Source organism: Pan troglodytes, chromosome 7, assembly GCF_028858775.2.
Source record: "Pan troglodytes isolate AG18354 chromosome 7, NHGRI_mPanTro3-v2.0_pri, whole genome shotgun sequence".
Lineage (NCBI taxonomy): Eukaryota > Metazoa > Chordata > Mammalia > Primates > Hominidae > Pan > Pan troglodytes.
The window spans coordinates 114,238,972-114,263,301 of record NC_072405.2 but is presented as its reverse complement, the minus strand read 5'-3'; the positions used below and the strand labels follow the sequence as shown (position 1 = coordinate 114,263,301).

The 24,330-nt window shown below is 32.7% G+C and overlaps 1 protein-coding gene across 49 annotated transcripts in view; it reads right to left on the bottom strand.

Moving 5' to 3' along the window:
• The window catches only part of RIMS2 (regulating synaptic membrane exocytosis 2), a 729,498-nt gene that overhangs the window by 222,466 nt on the left and 482,702 nt on the right, over positions 1–24,330 (bottom strand). For 23 of the 49 annotated variants that reach the window (XM_054657454.2, XM_063816530.1, XM_001157376.5 and 20 more), the window contains 2 exons: positions 16,925–17,104; positions 15,934–16,043 (listed from right to left, as the gene is read on the bottom strand). In XM_054657454.2, the coding sequence (XP_054513429.2) occupies positions 15,934–16,043; positions 16,925–17,104 (290 nt within the window). Of the gene's footprint in view, positions 1–15,089; positions 15,123–15,933; positions 16,044–16,924; positions 17,105–24,330 lie in introns of all 49 variants that reach the window. The other 26 variants (XM_063816523.1, XM_063816526.1, XM_063816527.1 and 23 more) reach the window with 3 other exon arrangements.

Below are 24,330 nucleotides of genomic sequence, written 5' to 3'. Positions count from 1 at the left end.
AGGCCATGGAACAAAAGATTCACTGGCCACCATTTAATCTTATTCTAATAGTAGCATTCACAAATAATCATATATCTTATAACTTGCCTTTCTTTTTATTTATATGTTTCTAAAGCCATACTATAAGTCAATCAGTTATTAATTATGTATATTTTATTTTTATTTAGGAAATATTTTAGCCACACGATCTTGCTATGTTACTCAGGCTGGTCTTGAACTCCTGGTCTCAAGTTATCCTCCCGCTTCAGCTTCCCGAGTAGCTGGGATTACGGCATGAGCCACCTTGCCAGGCTCTATGTGTATTTTAATCCCTATAGAGTTTCACCATGCCATACACAATGCTCTGGTATCCTATCTACCTTTAGCCATAAATAGTGGAATACTAACATATTTTATAATATCAAGCTAAGTAAAACATAACTGGAAAGAAGAAACCACTGCCAAAAATGGAAAAATATGCTATACTGTAACATCAAATATAGGTGATTTTGGATACACTACTGCTCCCTGATGAGCATTAATCTGCGGTAATGCAAAAAACAACAGAGTATTTCCCCCATGTTGGGAAAAATAATCTCATTAATATTAAAGTATTTGTTGATTCTGAATTACCTACACTTTTTGTTATCTACGAATAATTAAGAAAGATTTTACAAGTGTTACAGAGTTGTTCCCAAAATCAAATGCTACATGGTTATCATTTTTAAAAGCTATTTCACCTTTTGCCATTTCATAAATTTGTGATGTTCCAAAAAATAGATGACATTCTATCTTCTGAAGCAAGATTGAGTACACAGAAGAAGAAATAGGCTGTTTTAAAAATAGTCAGCCTATCTGTAAATTGGCAGACAGCATTTTCTGAAATGTGGAGGAAAAAATAAACCTTTGAAATTAGCAAATATTTGTTGAAAAGTAATATATGCTGGTAACAGAAAAGTTCCAATAACCATAAATTTATGAATATCAGCTTAAGACAATGAAGGAACTAGATCAAAGCTATCAATGATTGATAGAAAAGGTAATATATATGTCACCATATTGAGCCAGGAAAGCTGGCTGGTCGGAATATCTCTGCCATTAACTAGGCCTATAACTTTAGGCAAGTTTTGTCAGAAGAATTTGAACCAGAGCAACTGCATGTTGAATAGGGGCTGGGTAAAATAAGGCTGAAATTTGCTGGGCTACATTCCCAGGATGTTAGGCATTCTAAGTCACAGGATGAGACAGGAGATCATGAAGACCTTGCTAATAAAACAGCATGCAGCAAAGAAGCCAGCCAAATCCCACCAAAACCAAGATGGCAACGAGAGTGACTTCTTTGTCCTCACGGCTCATATGCTAGTTAGAATGCATTAGCATGCTAAAAGGCACTTACTCCAGTGCCATTTCAGTTTACAAATGGCATGGCAATGTCAGGAAGTTACCCTATATGGTCTAAAAAGGGGAGAATCCCTCAGTTCTGGGAATTGTCCACCCCTTTCTTGGAAAATTCATGAATAATCCACCTCTTGTTTAGCATATAATCAAAAATAACCATAAAAATAGGCAACCAGCAGCAGGCTGCTCTGCCTATGTAGTAACCATTCTCTATTCCTTTACTTTCTTAATAGACTTGCTTTCACTTTGTGGACTTGCCTTGAATTCTTTCTTGTTTGAGATACGAGAATCCTCTCTTGGAGTCTGGATCAGGGCTCCCTTCCAGTAACATCTTGATAACCTCTCTGACATCTAGATTTGTTATATTTGATGTGATAAAGCTGGTCTTGAAAATTTATAAGGTTATTTCCACCTCTAAAATTAGTTACTCTTACATCTTATGATCTTAAGTTGATTTGTCAAATGGGATTTTATAGAAGAGTACCTATAACAGAGATGGTGAAATTGAGGCACTGAGAGTTTACAAGATTTTCCAGAAGTTCCAAATGTGGCTACTATTAAGCTTTATACTGAAACTCAAGCATCTATTTTTAAAACATAATTAAAGTCATACAAAGAACAGAATTAATTAAAATGGCATGTAATTAAAAGTTAATTTGTTTTTAAAATTCAATAAAATACAGAAGAACAAGCTTTAAGATTTGAAATTCTTAAATGATCATTATATGTATCCCATCTTTAACCTGTAGATTAAAGCTTGATTTAATAAATATTAGGTAATTTGAAGAGTGATTATATTCATGGAGACTTAACTATGAGGTGACTTTTTAGTAAGTAATATTTAAGAAACCCATACGTCTGCAAAGTAATTATATTCTAGCTAGTCTTCATCACAACATGTAGCCAATTCTATCTGAACACTATAATTTAAAGAGCATACAGTTTGAGACCAGCCTGGAAAACATAGGTTCTCTTTCTTTAGATCTTTTTTTTTTTTTAGAGATTCTATCTCTAAAAAAACTTTTAAAAATTAGCCAGGCATAGTGGCATGTGCCTGTAGTTCAGCTACTTGGAAGGCTGAGGTGTGAGAATCAGTTGAGCCCAGGAGGTCAAGGCTGCAGTGAGCTATTATCACACCATTCCACTCCAGCCTGAGTGACAGTGAGACCCTTTCTCTAAATAAAATAAAATAGCATAAATTCATTTATTAGTAAGATTTGTATAATAGTATATGTTCCAATATGCTTTCACAGATGGCATCACATTTGACCCTACAAAACACAGATGGGACCTTCTATTAGGTGGTTTATACAGGTGAGAAAATAGAACTGACAGATAAGGATAAGCACTGAAAAATTATCTTAGTTTACAATTTCATACCCATTACATCACTTGATTTTCATAGTCGCATACTGGGAATGAGAGAAATATGTTACAATTTCCTTCTCTCAGATGAACTAACTTGGGGCAAGGGTCTAGAGTCACACAGTTAGTACATTGTAAAGCAGGCCCTGAGGCAAAGTTTCAAGAACTACACTCTTTCTCTTGTATCATATCACCTTCCTAAGATTGTTACTTTCAACAACAAAGAGAAGATGATTTAAGGATTGCATTTAGGAAGTCAACAATGATATGGCCTTGAAGAATGACTAAGTTCGCAGGAAGGTATGAGGTGAAAGGGAGTTCTTTTCTAAATTTGTTTAGTCAGTTGGGACTTTGGAAGCATAGAAGAAATAAGATGAGAAAAGGGAAACAAAAGTAAATTAAAGGGGAAAGGCTCCCAGAATGAAAGGAAAGGTTAGGAAAAGAAATTACAAATATTCATTTACAAGTATTTCACTTAAACAACAGGTACACTTAAGCTTATGGATTATGAATGGGGAGAGGAAATCTTAAGTGCATTCCTTCCTCTTTATTCCAACCTCTGCTTTAGTTCAGGCCATCAAATACCGGATGACTGAATTGCCCTAAATGGTCCTATGCCCTCAGTTTCTCCTCTTTCAAGTCCATCTTGCTTGCTGTCACCAAGTTACTTTTCTTAATACAGATGTGACTGAATGTCCATCCTGCTCAAAAACATATGATAAATCCCTTGGTATTTTAAAGTATCCCTGAATCTCTCTCATATTAATTTTGGACACATAGTCATTTATCTAAGTTGGGAGGGAATGATATACTTAGGAAATATCCACAAATTCCACCATAAAATCCATTCCTAGCTAGATATTAATCAAATTTGGAAATTAAGATATGGGTGCTAACATTCTCCCTGCCCTAGTAGCATTCATGAGAATAGAAAGAGGCAACAAAACAAAGCCAAGCTCCTTCATCACTGTTGTATCCTGTCACCCTAAATGGTATCCAATACCTAGAATGCCTGCAGAAGCAATCATTAATTACAAAGACTGTCAAAATAACTATCACTTTTGGTTCCTTTGTAAACTTTTTAAATATGTTTGTTTGTTTTTATTTTCCCCCCTCTCCTCCCTCTTTCCATTTCTTTCTTTCTTATTTATAAGGTTATCTGTATTTGAAACAATGTAGAAATTGTACACATTAAAGAAACAAAATTTTTTTTCCATCTCATTGTGTATTTTCAGGGATCTGACTTTTTAATAGGTGATACGGTAGGCTTTAGTCTATATAATCCTGGCAAAGAATTAATCACTAACAGCCAATTAGGAAGGTTGTAGATGTTAACTTTCCAAAACCAAACAAAATTAACAAACAATAATAAAACATAAACAATAAATTGGAAACAAAACTATTTGAGACTTTAGACTTTATCAGCCACATCTCCAAAAATTCTTACTTTTTGTTAAATCCTAATGGATTAAACAGTTCTCTGGCCTAGAGAAAAGTATCCTAAAATTTGCATATTGATTTTTACACATGCATTGAAATATGTAGAAATGTATTAGCACATTATGAAATAACTTATACTGCAATCCAATTCTATTTATTTCCACCCTGGTATTGTTTCTTATGCAAGTCATTTGATTAAAAATAGCATTGTGATTACTAATTTCCAAAAATCTACTAAACTATATACAGTCATACATTGCTCAACGACAGGGATATGTTCTGAGAAATGCATTGTTAGGTGATTTCGTCATTGTGCAAAGATTACAGAGTGTACTCACACAAACCTAGATGGGGTAGCCTATTATATACCTAGGCTATTTGATATAGCTTATTGCTCCTAGGCTACAAACCTGTGCAGCTTGTTACCATACTAAATACTGCAGGCAATTACAACACAATAAGTATATATGTATTTAAACATATCTAAATATAGAAAAGGTACAGGAAAAACACAGTATGATAATATTATGAGACTATTGTTGTATATGGAGTCTGTTATTGACCAAAACAGCATTATGTGGTACATTACTGTGTGTGTGTGTGTGTGTGTGTGTGTGTGTGTGTGTGTGTGTGTGTATACGTTTAACAACTGCTTCAGGGTGATCATAATCAGACTTAATTTGGCTTTAAATATAAAACAAAAATTTTCAGATTTTGTGCCGCAAATACAAAATTATAGCAAGACATTACTAAGAAATTACAGTAATAACTAACATTTATATAGTAATTATTATGCAACAAGTATTGTTTCACTTCATCTTCCCAACTTCAAACTTATTTGTTTGTATATTTGCTTTACAGACAGAGTCACCCTCTGTCACCCAGGCTGGAGTGTGGTGGTGCAGTCACAGCTCACTGGAGCCTCAAACTCCTGGGCTCAGCGATCTTCCTGCCTCAAGCTCCCAAGTAACTGGGACTAGAGGTGTGCAACACTATGCCTGGGTAATTTTTAAATTTTTTTGTTTTTGGTAGAGGCAGGGTCTTATTAGGTTGTCCAGGCTGGTCTCAAACTCCTTTCCTCAAGCAAGTCTCCTAAAGCTTTGGGATTACAGCTGTGAGCCACTGCACCTGGCCTATTATGTGACAACTATTTGTTCTAAGCAATTTTAATATACCAAGTTATTTTAAAAAGTAGATTTATAGCATATCTACACGGCAAATAATAAAATTTAGAATGAACAGATTTTGCCATTATAACCCTTCCAAGACAACTAGCACTCTACCACATCTTTCAGCATCCTTTTTCCTACACTTGATTTTCTCCACCCACTTGCTTTCTATGAAGATTTGTATGTGACAATAGCTTGGGATAGTGCCCTCAGGAATATTTATATTTCAGTGTTCCAGAAAGGCTAAAAGCTTTGTATTATGAAAATAAGCTATTAGGTAATAGCGGAATATGAAATACTATGACAGGTAATAGGAGAGATATTTAGGACTGAAAACCTACCCAGAACCTCTCAAAACTTACCTTCTCCTTATAAAATTGACCCTGAATATGTACCACAATCTTAAGACACTTTATATAAGTTACACATTATAGAGTAATTTTACCAGCTATGTTTTATTTCTTATCATTATATTATTTTTTCCCTTGGGAGCTCCCCAAAGGCAAGAAATATATCTTGTTCATCTTTGCATCCTCAATGGCTACCTAATACAACACATTTAAAATAGCACACATTGGTTGAACTACATCTTTAGCTAATGTCTAAAAACAACAACAACAACAACAACAACAACAACAACAACAACAACAACGAAACCGGTTGAAGTCCATGCAAAGAGAACACAATCTACAACAGTGTCATAGAATGCTATGAAGAGGCATGGTATATCAACACATGAGATTAACAGTCTAGACTACAGATCTGCTGCTATGTGGATTGAAGAAAGGTAGTTATCCTCCAGAATTCTCCTCCTTTATCTATAAGGGAAAACAGTTTTAACAAAAGATTTATAATGTCCCTTCCAAATCTAAAAGTCTTTGATTCTAAATCAAGGAGCTAAGTCACAGAACACTGATAGATATCTTGGTAAACTACAAGCACAAGGTTCGAGGCCACATGGCATTACACAGCCAAGTGGCAGAGCTGGATCAGAAGAAGCCAAGTGAACAAGAAGTTTCCCACATATCCTTCATGTATTCTGTTTCTTTGACCTCTCCTCATGGCTCTAGATATTTTTCTTTTCTTCCCTTTACAGCCTTTCAAAGGTGTCTGCACTTGCTGTCTCCATTCCTCTCTTTCCTTGAATCCCCTCTAATCAGTCCTTTAGCCCTTATCACTCCACCGAAACTGCTCTTAATAAAGGTCAACATAGTGACTTCCTACTTGCTAAGTCCGATGATCATTTCATATTCTTGATAAATTCTCTCCTTCAAGTAATTTCTTAACTTGTCCCTCTTCTCCCACTTTCTTCATCTCTGGTTGCTTCATCTTCTCAACTTCAAAATATCAAAGTGGTCCAGTTTACACTTCTTGGACCTCTTCGTTATCTACCTACATGTGTCCACTTGTCCTCTTGATAACCAGTCTTATGGTGGTAAATACCTCTTTATAAGGATGAGTCCCAGATTTATAGCTACAGTCCACACCTCTAATATGAAATGTAGACCATATTTAATTTGGCATCTTCACTTGGATGTCTAACAGCATCTCTAACTTAACATATCCAAAACTGAGCACCTGATATTCCCACTCAACCTATTATTCTCAAGTATTTCCCTGTATTAGTTAACAGAAACTCCATTATTTTTCTATTCAGACTAAAAACCTGGATGTCATTATTGAATCTTTCTTTCTCTTTTACCTTGTTAGGAAATTTTGTTGGCTATATCTTCAATATCTATTCAGAATCCAGCTACTTATACTGCTATCATGCTGGTCTAAGCCACTATCATCTCTTTCCTGGGTTAGTGCAAAACCTTCTAACAATGTTCCCTGTTTGCAATCTTAATTCTTCAGGGTATTCTCAATGTAGTAATTGACATCATCTTACTTAAAAAAAAAAAAGTGGTATTGTGTCACTTTAATCCAAACTTTCCCATTTTATGTGATAAAAACCAAAATCCTAAATATGATCTGTAAGTTCATATATGAGTCACCCCTCTAGCCTCAACTATCCTTCTGACTGCACCTGCTACAACAATATACTTTAACATATCCACGAAATGCTTTAACCAATTAAAAAAACAATGTCCTCCCTTAAACTTACTCATGAACTTTATTGTGATACATAAAATAAACTGTAAATAAAAAGCCATTCTCTCAGAAGATAGCAAAAGGACAAATTGAATAACCAAATCTTAATTACAGGTAAATAATCAAAATATTAAGCCAAGTAAAACCAAGTTAGCATATGTGAAATATGTACAGAGTTCTCATCTTACAAATTTATTCATTAATTTCTAGGTTCAACTATATCATATGTTGGATTGATTTATATAGCAATAGCAATATTTTGCAGTGGAGAGGATTTCATATAAATGATAAAAACAAATTTATAAGTGTGTGTATAAAAACAAATTTATAACTGAGGTTCCAATAATCATTGTCACTAGAAAACTTTACATGTGAAACTGCCTGTGCAAAATCAAGACATTAAGAGAAATCTGAGGCTTGGAGTGGTGGCTCACACCTGTAATCCCAGCACTTTGGGAGGCCGAGACGAGGCGGGAGGATCACCTGAGGTCAGGAGTTTGAGACCAGCCTGGCCAAGGTGGTGAAACCCGTCTTTACTAGAAATACAAAACTTAGCTGGGTGTGGTGGCAGGTGCCTGTAATCCCAGCTACTCAGAAGGCTGAGGCAGGAGAATCCCTTGAGCCGGGAGGTGGAGGTTGCAGTGAGCTGAGACTGTGCGCCACTGCACTCCAGCCTGGGCGAGAGAGCAAGACCCTGTCTTAAAAAAAACAAAAAAAGAGAGAAATCTGACACAGTTGACTCCATCTTGCTTCTAACCTCCAAGCTGTCTTTAATCATTCCTGTGTGTGGGAGGAATTTAATTTATAGTTTAACTTTAAAGCAAGGATAAAAACAGCCCTTCCCCAAAACAAAACTGCCTTTGTAAAACCAATCAAAGGCCATAAGGCTAGGATTATGAGACGGGCCTGACTTCTGCTAAAATGTAGGCTTAAATAATAACCAGCCATTGTTCCAGATGTCACAAGATTTTAACTTCTCCAGTTACTTCTGTAGATAACATCACTATTGTAAACCTAATACGGTCTTTTGAGATATTTTTCAGACTTTTGCATTTTGGAGGATTGACTGATTCCATCCAGCCCTGCGACTGATGACTGAATCCACATCCTGTGGCTCCCACCCAGAGATTAACTCAGCACATAAGAAACATTTTCCACAGCCTTACAATTTCATCCCCAACCAATCAACATTCCCCATTCCCTACTCCATGCCCACCAAACTATCTTTGAAAAACCTTAATCTCTTAGCCTTCAGGGAGACTGGTTTGAGTGACTCTAACTCGTTATTCTGCCTGCAGTACCACTGTCTTAATGAACTGGTTTTGTCTGTGCGGGGGGCAGGAAGAATCTGTCATGGTGATTGCACATGCAAGATCATAGGAAATAAGAAGAAAGCATAACAGTCTGAAGGTAAAAGATGTGAAAGTATTCAGGGCCAACTAGAAGTCAAGAAGACAAAAAAACCTTATGATAATACTTCCTCAGTTAGTTAAAATATTTAGCCTAGTGAGTTCATGTGAAAAGATACGATCTTGACACATTTAAATGCACCTAAATACAAAATGGCATTAAATGTTCTCAAAACTTGTTGAACATTTAGGAAGATATATTTATTATTTCAGATTGCCGACATATATTTAAGTACATATCAACATTTCCTTTCATAATTACTAATCAAAAATCATGGAGCTCGTGAAATAGATAAAAATGACAAATATGTAAAAACATGTTGAGATGTTGAGAAGTCATTTAAATGTTTATTGTCTTATGAATACTATTCATATTTACATGATTTAACTTTATTTTGTTACATTATCTTTTAAATCATATTCTAGAATGTGCATTAAAGAATAATTAATACTTCGCAGTAAGAAAAACTGTATTTTAGTGTTAATTAGGTTTTACAAATAACACTGTAGACATTCTTTATAAAAGAAGAAGACAGGGAAGAATACATTCAAGACTAAAAACCATTTCAATGAAATTAATGAAGCATAAAACTACTTATTTCTTAATTTGGTCCAGTAATGGGCCAAATTTTATGATATAGAACGGGATGTTACTTTTTTGATAAAATCATTTTAAAATGCTAATATTCTAAATCAATATATGTAGACATATTTGATTATCAATTACTGCAAAACACACACAGTCCTACCATTTTGACAGAATTTCGTTGTGGTAGATTACAGAATTATGTCAGCAATAATTATAGGAAAATCAAATCTAAGTATTAAAATCAATCATCTTTTTACTTTCCAGGCAATATTAATTCATGTGTATAGAACTATGAAAAATCCACAAATGTTATAAATCTTTTTATATTATTGTTTAACTTACGATTAAATTTGTCTCATTTTCTACTTTAAACTTCTACTTTAAAATGTTTTAAAAATAATTCAATTTTAAAACAATTTCTGGATTGAAAAATATCCATGCTGTGATTTTGTAAATGTATAACATGACCACTAGTATCTTCCTCAGAATCCTTTCCCTTAACATGATCAACAAAGTAAATCTTCCAATTTTAATGCCATTACATTCAATAAAATAGAATTGTATCAGAATCATTAAAGGTAAGTATTTTGAAGACTAATTTCATATTCAGAAATAAAAAAGAATAGACATTTTAAATACTGGATAACTTAAATTGAGACTAATACTTGTGCTTATTTTAAAAAGCATATTCAAATACATTACAAATGTCAATATGGAATGTCTAATATCTAGAAAGATACCATAAACTTCATTTTAAGACTTGCCTTTTTTCCCATTAGTAGGTGGTGTTGATGTTTCTCCCTCATTGTCTTTATAATATTGAAAATAGACAATAGTGATTAATGATTAAGATCATTAATAACCAAAATAAAAACCAAGCACATCAAAAAAGATGAAATCACACAATAGGGAAACAAATCCATGCACTAAACATGACACTCTATATTAATGAACACAAGAGAAAAGTATATACTTCCTATCTCACAGGAAAAGTAATAAAAACCAAATAAATGAAAAATCATTTTTATAATATATGGTTATGCTTTTATGTTAATTTAAAAACTGATGCAACTTACTAATTACTTTTGACAATAAAACAGCAGCAACAAACTGGTTTAGCACATGGGCTTCTTTATCTTAATGAATTTAAAATAAATAAAAGTGATATTAACTATTGCTGAAGTCCCCAAACTAATGCTACCTTAAAAAATGACTTTAATGTGGAAGACAATTAACAGTGTGAAAGGCTGCAGTGTTTGTATGGACTATATGAGATACAGAGGAATGAGCTAATGGGAAAACATTAACTTAACAGCTAAGCTAAAATGAAATTCATTCTTATAGTATTCCATAAAAATGCAATTCCTAAATTATTGCAGGAAAATGGAAGAAGGGTGACATTCTAAAAGTTAGATAGTAGATATTCAGAACCAAAGCAATTCTACATGTCTAGAAATATGCAATTAAACTTGCCTGTTTCCATTATCAGATGACTGATGATATTTGTCACCTTTATGACATTAAAAAGTTACTGATAATGAGCAATTCTAGTAGCTTAAGAGATGTTTTCAGTTGTAAAACTAAAAACTCCACTGAGAGAATGCTTCCATGAAAATATATCTTATGTACAATATACGTAATGGCATTGCTTTCACACCATGAAAACCAGAGGAAAAAAAGGCACAAAAAGTACACTCTATTATTCATAAATAAAAAGTGGTCAGTTAAACACTTGACAAAATTAAAGGTATTCTGTATTATTCAAAGAAAGTTACAATTAAACTTGATAATTGGTAAGATTAGTATTCAATTCTGAGTTTCAAATAAAAATAGTGAAAATTTGATAAAAGAAGTATATAAAAATATACTGATTTACTGATTATATAATGTTTTAACTTTTTTGAGACAGAGTCTCGCTCTGCTGCCCAGGCTGGAGTGTAGTGATGTGATCTTGGCTCACTGCAACCTCTGCCTCCCAGGTTCAAGTGACTCTCCTGCTTCAGTCTCCCAAGTAGCTGGGACTACAGGCATGCACCACCACGCCCAGCTAATTTTTTTATTTTTAGTAGAGATGGGGTTTTGCCATGTTGGCCAGGCTGGGATCTTTTAAGTTTTAAAATCCTTTCAAGAACATTAAACATTATGATATATAAACATAATAGGGACTTTAAAAACAACAAAAATAAAAGGTATGCATTTCATTTAGAAAGATGGGGAGAAATTATGATTGACAATAAATGTTAGAGTAATATTGAACTGGGATGAAGAAGAGAAGCCTGTAATTGCTTTATTTTAGGAAAAAAATATAATGGAAAAAATGATCATGGTCTACAAATGTTTTAATGGAATTTATATTCCGTTCTATATTTCTTTATAATTTGCTTCTACTAGATTCAAAATCCATAGGAGAAGGGGCTAAAGCTTCAACAAAACTTTACTCACCATAACACATGATAAAATATAGTTTTCTAGTAGGTACTCATTAAATATTTTTGAATAAACAAATGAACTGAATGTAAAGCTGGGTAAAGGGTAGGTGTATGTCTTGGTCGGGGCACTACCTATAATTCTAGTTTGATTTAAACATCAGGGAAAATATTTAGCCAGTTGGGTAAATTAAATATTCTGACAAATTGCCTAGATAGCTTAAGTAATACCCATTCATTAACAAAATGAGGTAATTTATCTTAAAGTTAGTTGTGAAAAACAATCTATTCTTCATTGTGCATTTATAAATTTGGAGCCTAAAGTCTTATGTAAAATTGAAAAGTCATATTTGAAAACAATCACTTATTTATTTTAGATACACAGTCAGACAGACAGACCTGCCTTGACCTCTTCTCCCTGCTTTTCTTCCCCCTGCTCTTCCACATGCTCAGTTTCTTCATTAACTTCTGTACTTGCAGAAGCAAAAGTAAAGAAAAATATAAGACCAAATAGGTATATCTGTTACTCTTCAATGAAACTAAACAAATAACAAATTCTAAATTATTCAGAATGATAAAGACACCAATAGATACTTATTATTTAGAAACAGAGTCTCACTGTCACCCAGGCTGGAGTGCAGTGGCACAATCACGGCTCACTGCAACCTGCGTCTCCTGGGCTCCAGTGATCCTCCCACCTCAGCCTCCCGAGTAGCTGGGACTATGGGAGTGGGCCATCATGCCTGGCTAATTTTATATTTTTTATAGCGATGGGGTTTCACCATGTTACCGAGGCTGGTCTTGAACTCCCGAGCTCAAGCAATCCACCCACCTCAGCCTCCCAAAGTGCTGGGATTACAGACGTGAGCCACGTGGGCCAGTGCAACTGGCCCAATAGGTTATTTTTAATACGTTTCTGACATGCTATAGAAAAGTAAATAAATTTACTGGTTAATTATCACATCGCTTTTATGATGACTTTGATTTGTAAAAGAGAAATTGTGACTTTTAAAATATTTGTAATATGTGGATAACTGGGTAAAGTAGGCAAAATACTTTATATATAAACTTGGTATATTACTAAAAAAAGTTATATAACTTTTCTTCTAGAAAAAGAGAAAATGACATTTTATAAAATGGCAGTACATAAAAGTTAGGGAAAAATAATAATAATGCCTTATAGTTTTTTAGTACATTGTGCTTTCTATACTATTCTTATTTTACTTCTCTGGTTCTAAACAAAGATAAATGGCTAAATATATAACAGACTAAAATATAAAATAATCAAAATCATAAAGAGTTAAATTATGACTTGCTCATATTTTGGCTGTTGAAAAGGATTTGAAAATAAATATTTCAACACTTTAATTCTAAAATAATGCCATTAAATTACAACTTCTCATAATTAACTTTTTAGGTGATAATCCAAACATAATTTGATTTAGACCATCAACTGATAGTCTATTTTGTGTTACTTACTGAAGATTAACTGAAGTTGAGATTTCTAAAAGAGATATTATATATCTTCTTTAAAACTAAAAAAAATTGCATAATCTACTGAAGTCTCCATATCAACATTTATAAAAACACTTTAAAAAATCATCCATACTTTTATATAAAACAAAACTAAAAAACAAAACCCCTTTTATTTCATACTAAAAAGGATAAGGGAGGTTTTGGCTCCTCTTTGTTTTATGAAATAAAAAAAATGGAAAAATCACAATCAGGGACTTTAAAGGAAAACTGTGGTTTTAATTAATTTTATAGGGACAAAAACAATAGTAAAGATAATCTTTATTGAGAAGCCCATCAGAAACCTCACCAACTCTGAATTTCAGTATTACCAATAGGCTCTGTTTTCTAGGATACTTGCTATTACAAAGAATAGAGCTACTTATATTTCAATAGACTATTGCTATAAACAACATTAAAAATTCAATTTTAAAAATGTGCATAAATTATAGTTTCTGACTTTAAATGCCAATAAATGATGTTGAAACTCCATCTTTAAAAACACTGAAGAGACAAAAAGTTCCATAAATATTACTAAACTTTCCTTAGGAAAAGTGATTTAAAATTCTATGCCCCCAATTTTAAGCAAATAATTAAGAACTATAAAAACGCTGTGAAGTCTTTTTCTCAGGCAGCATAACAGACCGTCAGTCACAATATCACTGGATTGTTCAGAATTATGGTACTTGGAAATAGAAAGAACGACAAAACAGAAGTTGACCATCATCCAGTTAACAAGAACACAACTTATATCAACAAGTTATATAAGGGTATAAAATATTGCTGCTCGAATGCAGCACACTTACAAATTTGTTACAAATAGGTTACAGAAATACAAATTTAATATAAACATATATATAATGACGAGATTATTTTAGTGGTACTTTGTATACTATTTGAGGTAGCTTTTCCCTTTTTAAATAAATATTTCATGAATTCATTCAACAAAGATTTATTGAGGGTCTACAATGTGCCAGGCATTATTCTATGTGCTAGAGATTCATAAGTAAACAGTCAACAAGTTTTTAAAGATACAAAGTTAATTTCAGATTTCCATAACTGGTAGAGAATTTTGTATTGATCTAGCAAATGTATGACACTCCATATATCACCATTCAGTATTTTCTTCTGAGTCATAATGTAGTGTTTGATAATAAAACTATATCATATTTAACTCTGATATACTGTAAGCAGCCTTGCTACAACATGAAAAATGATGTTGGAAACGCAAGCCACAATCACTTTCTAATTCAACAACTTTCTTTTCTAGAAAGCCAAATTTAATAATTAAAAACATCATCATAAATAAAAAATGAAATATATGATGGTAAATATAACTACACTATGTGTACATCCTCAATGATGTAAACGTAGACTGCAATTGATATCTTTGGTTAAAGTCTTACTCGAAATCTAGTTTCTGGTTAAAAGGTACATAAAAATTTTATGAAAGAGCACATTTTATCTGCTCATTTAAAAGAAGTTAAACTCTTTGCATTCTTATTTGAATCAAAGATATTTAACTCCTTGGTATAATTTCCAAGTTAAAAAAAAGTTGAATACTTTGTCAGATATCATAAAACAAAATAATTTTACTGTATTTAAGTCTACACAACGAAAGGATATCAATTGCAGTTGGGTTTATTTTTGCTTACTAGCCCCCCAAAAAGGCTGTTAGCACAAAACAAACCCTCTTTTATGTACAGACCTTCATAAGGTTCTATCTCCTTGACTCCATTGTCTAGGGAAAACAAAATAAAAACAAAAAACAGAACAAAAACAAACAAACAAAAAGGGAACCAAAGCACAGGGGTTAAAAACAACAGAAATTTCCAAAAGCACAGAATGTATTATCTACTAGAGAAAAGTTAAATGATTTAAATATATATGTATTATTTGCAAAGCACATCCAGTTACTAAATAAAGGGATCATTTAAAAAATGATCTTAAAAACCATTATATTCAGTTATCCATGCTTTTAGAGGTCCTTTATCCAAGAATTTATAGATGTTTGGGAAGTATGTTCATGTGTGTGTCAGCAAATAGTGCTTCTTATGCAAAAATGTAAAATTAATAGAACATCAGTACAACATGCATCTTTCATTGTATATTCATGATTACCTTTTTCTTGTTCTCCAGTTTTGAGAAGGATCACCATTGTTGTGCATCAGCTAACCAGTCCTTTGCAGTGTGTGAAAATTGATTTGGCTAGTTACTAATAAACTTTATATAACTATCAACAATTACATAAACTTATTTGTAGCAAAGAAATATTATCCAACAGCTTATTTAAGAGTATTGTTTACTTTTTAAGATGCATTTATTCAAATTTAAAAATGTGCAAGAGCAATAAAGATACCTTATTTTACCTGGAAATATTACAAATTTTTATTCAAAAATACATAATATTTATAAATATAACTATTATCAAATACAGACAAGGCATACAATTAACAAAAGAAGAAAATTAACACAAAGGTAATAAGAAAATCTTGATTCACCTTAGCTTCCATGTGTATTTCCTAAACGAGACAATTAGAAATAAAACTTACTTCTATCCAACGTTCCCTTTGGTGGAAGCTGTGGAAGCTGTCGGCCCCTTCGTCCTGCCACTGGAGTACTTGATGGGCTTGTCTGGACAGACCCAGTACGAGGATGAGACCTAAAGACACACCATTAATATTCATTTTCAGTATAATGAGTTACATATTTTTAATACCTACATTTGGTTCATATGATAGCTGTATAAATACAATTTAAAAAGAAGTTTAGCTGCAGATTAAAAGGTTAGGAAAACTGGACAAAATATGGATATCTGAATGATTAAATAGCAAAAGATGTTTATTTTTGGTGTAATATGCATACATACACATACATGCACACAAAACCCTACAGTAAAATCCATGGAATTATTAATGTAAATTAGTACTCTATCCATTGAAAGCAAGAGAATTTCGCTGCTCAAGAAAGAAAAGGTAGTACTTTTCTTTCTACCAGATTTCAAACTTTCAACACTAACCTTTCTCCCTTGATCCAGAGATTTTTACTCAGGCTTATATTAAATATCCCTTTATTAGAAAACATTTCATGAAACTACAAATAAAATCCTGAACAATTCAAGATTCAACTAAGGAAAATACTGGTTAATACATAATATTAGTATCGATAGAAAGAAACTTAAAAAATCTAGTTTTATTTATAATCATTATGATGATTTGAAAAGTGATGTGTAATGGACACAAATAGTTTCTCATTCTGTAGGAGAGGAACATGACAGTTAATGACAGAATTTACCCAGGACTCCTGATTAATGAGAAATCACAAAACAAATGCAGTCAGGACAGTTAATAAACAAATTACAATGGTAGCCACACACTATTATATCCAGTGAATATAAATAGTGTGTTTACATTGAAAAGGTTAGTATTGATTGTTACTAGTGATCAGCCAAAGATGATAGAAGAGACCAGTTAACTGCTGGGAAAATAAAATGGTGTGCTGGTGGGGCAAAGGGGAAATTAGTCTGATTGATTTATCTTTCACCTCGATAAGGCAGGTGAAGGAGGGGCAGATCTTCCAGTCATTAATGAAGGCATCGACCTCATGAGGTTTGTATCAGGACGTTCAGTGGATCTGGAGCGGGTGGTGGTCCGCTCAAGAAGAGGCCGTTGTTCTGTTGATCTGGATCTGTGATATGGCTGTCTATCTGCTGCTTCACAATCCCTGAAACGTTAGTCAAAAAGCAGCTCAGTTGATCTTTAGTGCCCTTCTTCTATTTGGTTATGATGCATCAAACTGATTTTGAAAAAGGTAATTGTTTAAAATTATGGAGTATGTAAAAAGTTTTCTTTTCCCCAACATATTCTGAGCAATTTCAAACGAAACTTAAGAATTTCTAAAAAACCAAAATCTGCCTTTCGAAGTAATTCCCAGCAAAGATAATAGTTGCTCAGTTATAATAAACAACAAACAAAACTGCCTGCTTTCCAAAATGAATTCCCTAAATGGAATACGTGAAATATGTGAATTATTCTATTTTAAAAGAATTCAATGACTTTTCCTAACATTTTCAAGAGTGAAGAAAACCATATAAGCATTAATTCTGTAGCACCTGAAGCTGTTTAGTACTATACCAACTAAGATATAAAAAGGCTTTCAGAAAACACTATACACCTGAACATTTAAACAGAAGAATCAAAATGAGGTTATAAGAAAATAGGGTGACTGTGAAGTCTGTAGCCATATTTAAACCTGATCCACAAGAAAAATCACTCTGTAGAAAACTGGTTAACTGGCTGTCTATCTTGGTGCACTTTAGCTATGCCAACTGATTCAATTCAGAGTGGGTATTAATTGAAATAATAATTCTGAAACAACATGATCTCTTTGACCACAAACAAATCTAATACCAAAACTTAATCCTTGTTGAAGGAAGTATCCTTAAATTTAAGCAACCTCTCATTGTTGACCTTTCTATCCCTGGAACCTAGCATAATACTTTTACATTTAACATGATCAATCAATGTTTTCTAACATCAGCCCCACAATTTGGGAGATGACTTTAAAAACACTAGCTTTGGCTCCAGAATTCAAAAGGAAAACATATGTCAAAGTATATTTCAAATAAAATTATTACCTCCCCATCCAGTTGTAAGCACAAAAATGGAAATGCTTATATAATATAGACAGTCAAGAAAGCATTAGTCTCCCTCAAAGCTAATGTTTCAATGACATCCACTTTACCTATAAGTTATCTCAACCTTATTTTGGATAATGAAAAGTGCAAGTAATTTAAAAAAAAAAAAAAGAAAAAAAGGACATAATTTCCCAAATGTCATGAATTATATGGCAAACAATTTTATACTACTTGATAATAGATTAGGTGACTTTAGAAAGTGAATATTGGCTTTATTCTACACCATATCTTGTGATTATTTTACATTTTAAAGTCATAGGGTAACATAAAAGTCAGAGCATTTTTAAATACTTTTAAGTCCGTATACTATCATGTGATTTACTTTCTAAGTTTAGTATTTTCATATAAGTGCCTCAAGAACATGTCAAAATAACTGACATTAAATGTAAATATATAAAAAATATTTAACTACTAGTAACAGTTAAATGGTAAGAGAAATGAAAAGGTAACCTCATAGTGTAAATATCACAGCTGTCTTTTTGTTTCTGAAAAACTATTTTAAAAGAACACTTTTCTTTACAAATAAGTGTGTTCAGTAGTTTGCTGCATGTTTTTAGTCTAACATCTTTATATATCTTCATCACAATCAACAGAAACAAAGGGTATATCTATGTATGATTTCTTAAATTGCTTAAAGCCTATTTTTTAAGAGTACCAATCTTTACATTTATTTAAAGATTCATCTTACATTAATTATAAACATCTTATTATATAACAAATCTTTGGGAAATAGCTACAATTACCCTAGCAGAAAGTTAGACTAATATTTCATGTATTTATATACAATTTCATTTATTCTGATTCCATCTAGAAATTTTTCCAAGTGGAAAGTGGAGTAAATGTTAGGATATGCAGTTTCACTTCTTTGTGAAGAATCATTTGTAATAATTGAAAAATATGATAATGAGTGAAAACCAGAGAATTATTTTAAATGTGTTATGTCCTATGTCGTCAAAAGGAGACCATTATTTATAAAACAGAGGTCACTCCTTAGGAAGTAGCTCTTACAAAAAATGTCTCTTTATAAAAAAGTTGTTTGACAATTAACCCATCTTTTACATTTTACTTATATATTTTTCTCCGTAAATACAAAGTATATATTAAATAAATACCATAGTGTGAAATGAAAATAGGTTAATAAATGAAAAGAACCACAGTAGAAGGTAGAAATTTCCCCAAATGTCCCAACACAGTTAAGGGGAATGGAAAGCTACCACATTTTAAACTTTCACAGCACATAAGAGAAGGCTGACACAGGCTCCTGCTCCCACATTGGATAAAAATAGGTCTGACTAGCTTAGACACGATGTTACTGCTATGAAAATTTAAAGCAGCAATGCCTAAATTACACAGTCTTACATCAGGTCCCTTAAAGGGATTGAGATATAGTACTCACAAACTCCCACCAAAATTCTGAATTAGTTTTAATTTTAAGATGAGAATATATAATTAATTTTGAATAGCAGCAACTGAAAAGTGGGAAATAATAAATACTTGCAAGGCTTAAAATATTTTAGGGCCCACTTAGGGTTCTTAACTTGGAGTGTTTATTTCAATATAAGTCGTTTCCTCTGTAACCATTTTATTTACCTTATTTTATGTTATGCATATAAAATATTATTCCAAAAAGAGTGGCCATGGTTTTATCAGATTACCAAAGGGTAAGCCACTGAAAAAGCCAGGGCCCCCTCACCTGTAAATTTAAATCTTTCTTAGGTAAATAATTCCATTGTCTTTTAAAAAGTGATTTAATATCTATCACTGTTACATTTTTTGAATAGTTTATATTTTCTAATCTCTGTTTATAGTTCTTTTTTTTGTACTTGAATTGATCTAGGCTACTGTCCATCATTATCTAATGGGTGCTATTCTAAACTGCATGCGTTCACAAAGGATACTGTGTATCAGCCCCTCCACTAATTTACATTGACTAACAATGTTATAACAATACATACTATTGTTAACAACCCAGTCTTAAAAGCACATTATTAGCATATGCAGATTTTGAGATGAGGATGAACTGACAATAGGCCACAATAATAAAGAGAACAACTTAGAAGGCCTTTGTCTTAAACAGCAATCTTTATGCATAAGAAAAACTAAAACTGAAAGTGTTTAGTATTTATTTTCAGTCATTCTAAGGGAAAAATAATTTTATAATCATCCAGCAAAGTTGTCAGTTTTGAATCATTTTTTTGGGTCAACATAGTTGCTCATAAAAGATTTTTTAAAATTTCCAAGTATTTGATGCAACTTCCTACCTATTTTATCAGTTTTGCGATGTACTTTAGGTTTCTTAATTCAATGAAAGGACAAGGGATTTGTATGCAAGGGATTGTATGCAAGGGAATTGTCTTGCAAGGGATTTCCTTCTAGTAGTGGGAACTCTTGTCTATAACCCAATGTTATTGCCTGCCTGCCGTCCGTCCGTCCGTCCATCCATCCATCCATCCATCCATCCATATCTTTCACAATGATACAACTCCAGATCAAAGTAAGCTCAATGTAGAGTATCTCTACAGGTATGATAAATACTAAGAATACTAAAACTCAGAAATCAATGAAAATTTCCCCAATATGTAACTCAGGACCTAGTCTGTATTAAATCAGACTTACTTCGTGTTTATATTGGAAAGATGTCATAAGTAAATGTAATAGGTTTTCTTGAAAAGTAAACTTGTAAAAAGTAAAGCTACTTAGGAATTATTCTTTTCCTTTATAAAGCTGACATCTTAAATTTAAAAAAATTGGATATATCTCTGAAGAACAAGTATGGTCTCAGGTTTGGGGCAAGAAATGACTTCTCTATATCCATACTGTACAGAATATGCTGATCAATAGCAGAAGTGCCTGACACAGTGGCTCATGTCTGTAATCTCAGCACTTTCAGATGCTGAGGCAGACAGATGGCTTGAGCTTAGGTGTTTGAGACCAGACTGGGCAACATGGTGAAACCCTGTATCTACAAAAAATAAAAATAAAAAATAGCGGGTGTGGTGGCAAACACCTATAGTCCTAGTTGTTCAGGAGGCTAAAGTGGGAGGATTGCTTGAGCTCGGGAGGTCGAGGCTGCAGTGAGCTGTGATCATACCATTGCATTCCAGTCTGGGTGACAGAGTGAGACCCTGTCTCAAAAAATAATAAAAAAAAAAAAACAGCAGAAACATTATATTTTTGTTAAAATATCTTGAATGTCTACAGATTTTCTGCGCATTAACTGCATAACTGAAGTATAAATATATGATAAAATATACTAGAAAACAATTAAAAATGAAACATTTTAGAATAATTAATATAGCATATATACATATTTGTATATAATAAATAACTTAAAGTAATTATGACAACTTTAAAATTACAATTCTCATGTTCATCATTAATGTGCAAGATTAACTTGTTAAAAACTCTAGCTCATTATTTTAGCATTGTTTCTAATGTTATGAGGATTGCAAGATACAAAATATTTGCCATAGAAATCATGGTAAATAAGCAAATAGGTAATGTGCACAAATACGAATATTATATTATTTTGGAGGAAGATTAATTTATCCTTGGGTGTAATAGCATTATTCTACAGAATCTTTCTTTTGAGTTAGATGTAAAGACTCTACGTTAGTTAAAAGTAAATAAGCTTATTCAAAGATGACAACAATATTTAGAGTCAGCCAAGTTAATAACAATATAAAATGTGAAAATGGTATAATATATATATTGATGTGACAAAGCAAGACACCATTCACGTAGAAAAAAATTACTATTACCCACAAGCCTATTATTTTATTATCAAAAAGAGAAGTATTCTCACATCTACAAAGGTATTTAAAAAATATATTCATTATTGAAAATTGCATGAAGAAATGACCAAACGTCCCAATTTCCTCAAGAAAATTAGGGACAAATACAATACTGAACAGTAACATATACTGTATTATTAAACACACACACACACACACACACACAAACATATAAGATGTAAATATTTTGAAGATATTTTTAGTATATTAAATATTTATAATTTTCATTGTTAATTTTTATTTAAAAAATAACAGAAACAAAACCACAAATAAGCAGGAATATTTACCCATAATAATTAATACAGAACAAATTAATAAATCTTTAAAATATAAATTTTAAGAATACTGAGAGATAATATGACATGTTACCTGTAAAATCCTTATTTTTATGAAATAGGTTCCCATATTCAGTGAATGTTTGAATTTAATAATGATTTGTCAAATGTAAAAATTAAAGTTATTCCACCAAGGTACTGGCCCTACTTTATCACTTCCCAGATTCTCAGATTCCATAAAATAGCAAACATTTTTTAAAGTATATCTCTAAACAATATAATTATGAATTGCTATTGTATTATATCAGTATATCTGATGAGGTATGGCTCTCAAGCTAGAATACAGATTCAATAGTTTCACTGATCAATTTTGAACAATTCACCAGCATTCCTTTTGTTTTGCTGTTTTTACGTGGATAGAGAAATGGGTATAATACAAATCCCTCGTATGCACTGTTGCCTGCTGCCAGTAGCAGTCACTTCATAATAAGTCCAAATCTCATACTCAGATGTAGCAGTCTGAAGGTTGTTTAATGCTCCCCAACACCCCAACTAACAGAACAAAATTTGTGCTCATTTTCAAGCATAAATACTATCTGCCTCAGTCATTACTGATGATATGATCTCAACATTCAATACCAATTTATTGGAAACACAAAAAAAGCATGACAAATAAGACCTACTGTTAAGGACAAAGCCACCAACAGAGGCCAACTAAGAGATGGTATAGATGTTGAATCTATCAAATGGGGAATTTGAAATAAGTCTGCTTGATATGGTAAAGACTGTAGTAAAAAAGATGAACAGCATGCATGAACAGATGGGGAAATTTCAGCAGACACATAGATGATGGAAGATAAAATAGTCAAATGGAAATGCTAGGAATAACAGAAAGCAGAATATGGTAAAATGTTAGTTAAAAAATTAGATCGGAATCCGTTTATGACAATTTTTAATGTCTAGTTAAGAGGTTTAAACAGTTTAATTTTCAATGAGAGTAATAAGAAAAACTTCTGAACAAAGGTAATTTCCAAGTAATAAATTAAGAAGAATAATTCAGCAGTAGTGCAGAGAATGAGCTAGATTAGGAAAAGGCTCTGACTTGTAGTAATGAGGGTGGAAATAGAGAAGAAGGTATGAATGATAAACATTACAAATCACAATATACAAAATATATAATATAAAATATAGAGAACATACATAATATTCAGAAGCATACAAACAATGTTAGTGATAGAAGGAATCTCAGAAGTTATATAATCCAAACTCTCTCACTTTAGAAATGAGCAAACTAAGGCTTCTAGAAGCTTGGATGAATTCACATAATTTGATATTTTCTGGGCTGGAACTTGAACTGGGCTGTCTTTATTCTAAGCCTGGTAATTTCACTGAACTGTGTTTTCTTTGATAGCAGGGATAGTTTTTTCTCTCAATAATGTTTGACAAATCACCATATAAATTAAATATAAAAAAACCTTTAAAATTTTCAGCCTCAGAAATGAAATGATGATCTATTAACAGAAATTAAATAGTTCAAAAAAGGCACATACAAAAACCCAAACCCAAATATATATATATATTATCAGTAAAGCACTGGAGGTAGAGGTCAAACTGTAGAAGGTTAAGGCTTAGGAGCTGATGGAGTGAAGGAAGCATATGTAAAAATACACACTTGAGATATCTGACCTAAGTAAAAAGAGAGAGACACAGAGAGAGAGAGAGAGAGAGAGAAATAGATCACTCTCAAGTTAGCTTGAAGGGGTAGCAGAACAGAAAGAAGGTATTATTATTATTGTTTATTTTTATTTTTGAGGAGTTTTGCTCTTGTTGCCCAGGCTGGAGTACAATGGCACCATCTCAGCTCACCACAACCTCCGCCTCCCAGGTTCAAGTGATTCTCCTGCCTCAGCCTCCTGAGCAGCTGGGATTACAGGCATGCACCACCACGCCCGGCTAATTTTGTATTTTTAGTAGAGATAGGGTTTCTCCATGTTGGTCAGGCTGGTCTCAAACTCCCGACCTCAAGGTGATCCGCCCACCTCGGCCTCCCAAAGTGCTGGGATTACAGGCGTGAGCTACCGCGCCCAGCCAGAAGGTATTATTAAGACAATTTCAACAGTAATTTGCGGAGAAATAAAATCAGTAAAGGAAGAAAGATTGAAATACAACAGAAACAAGAAATAA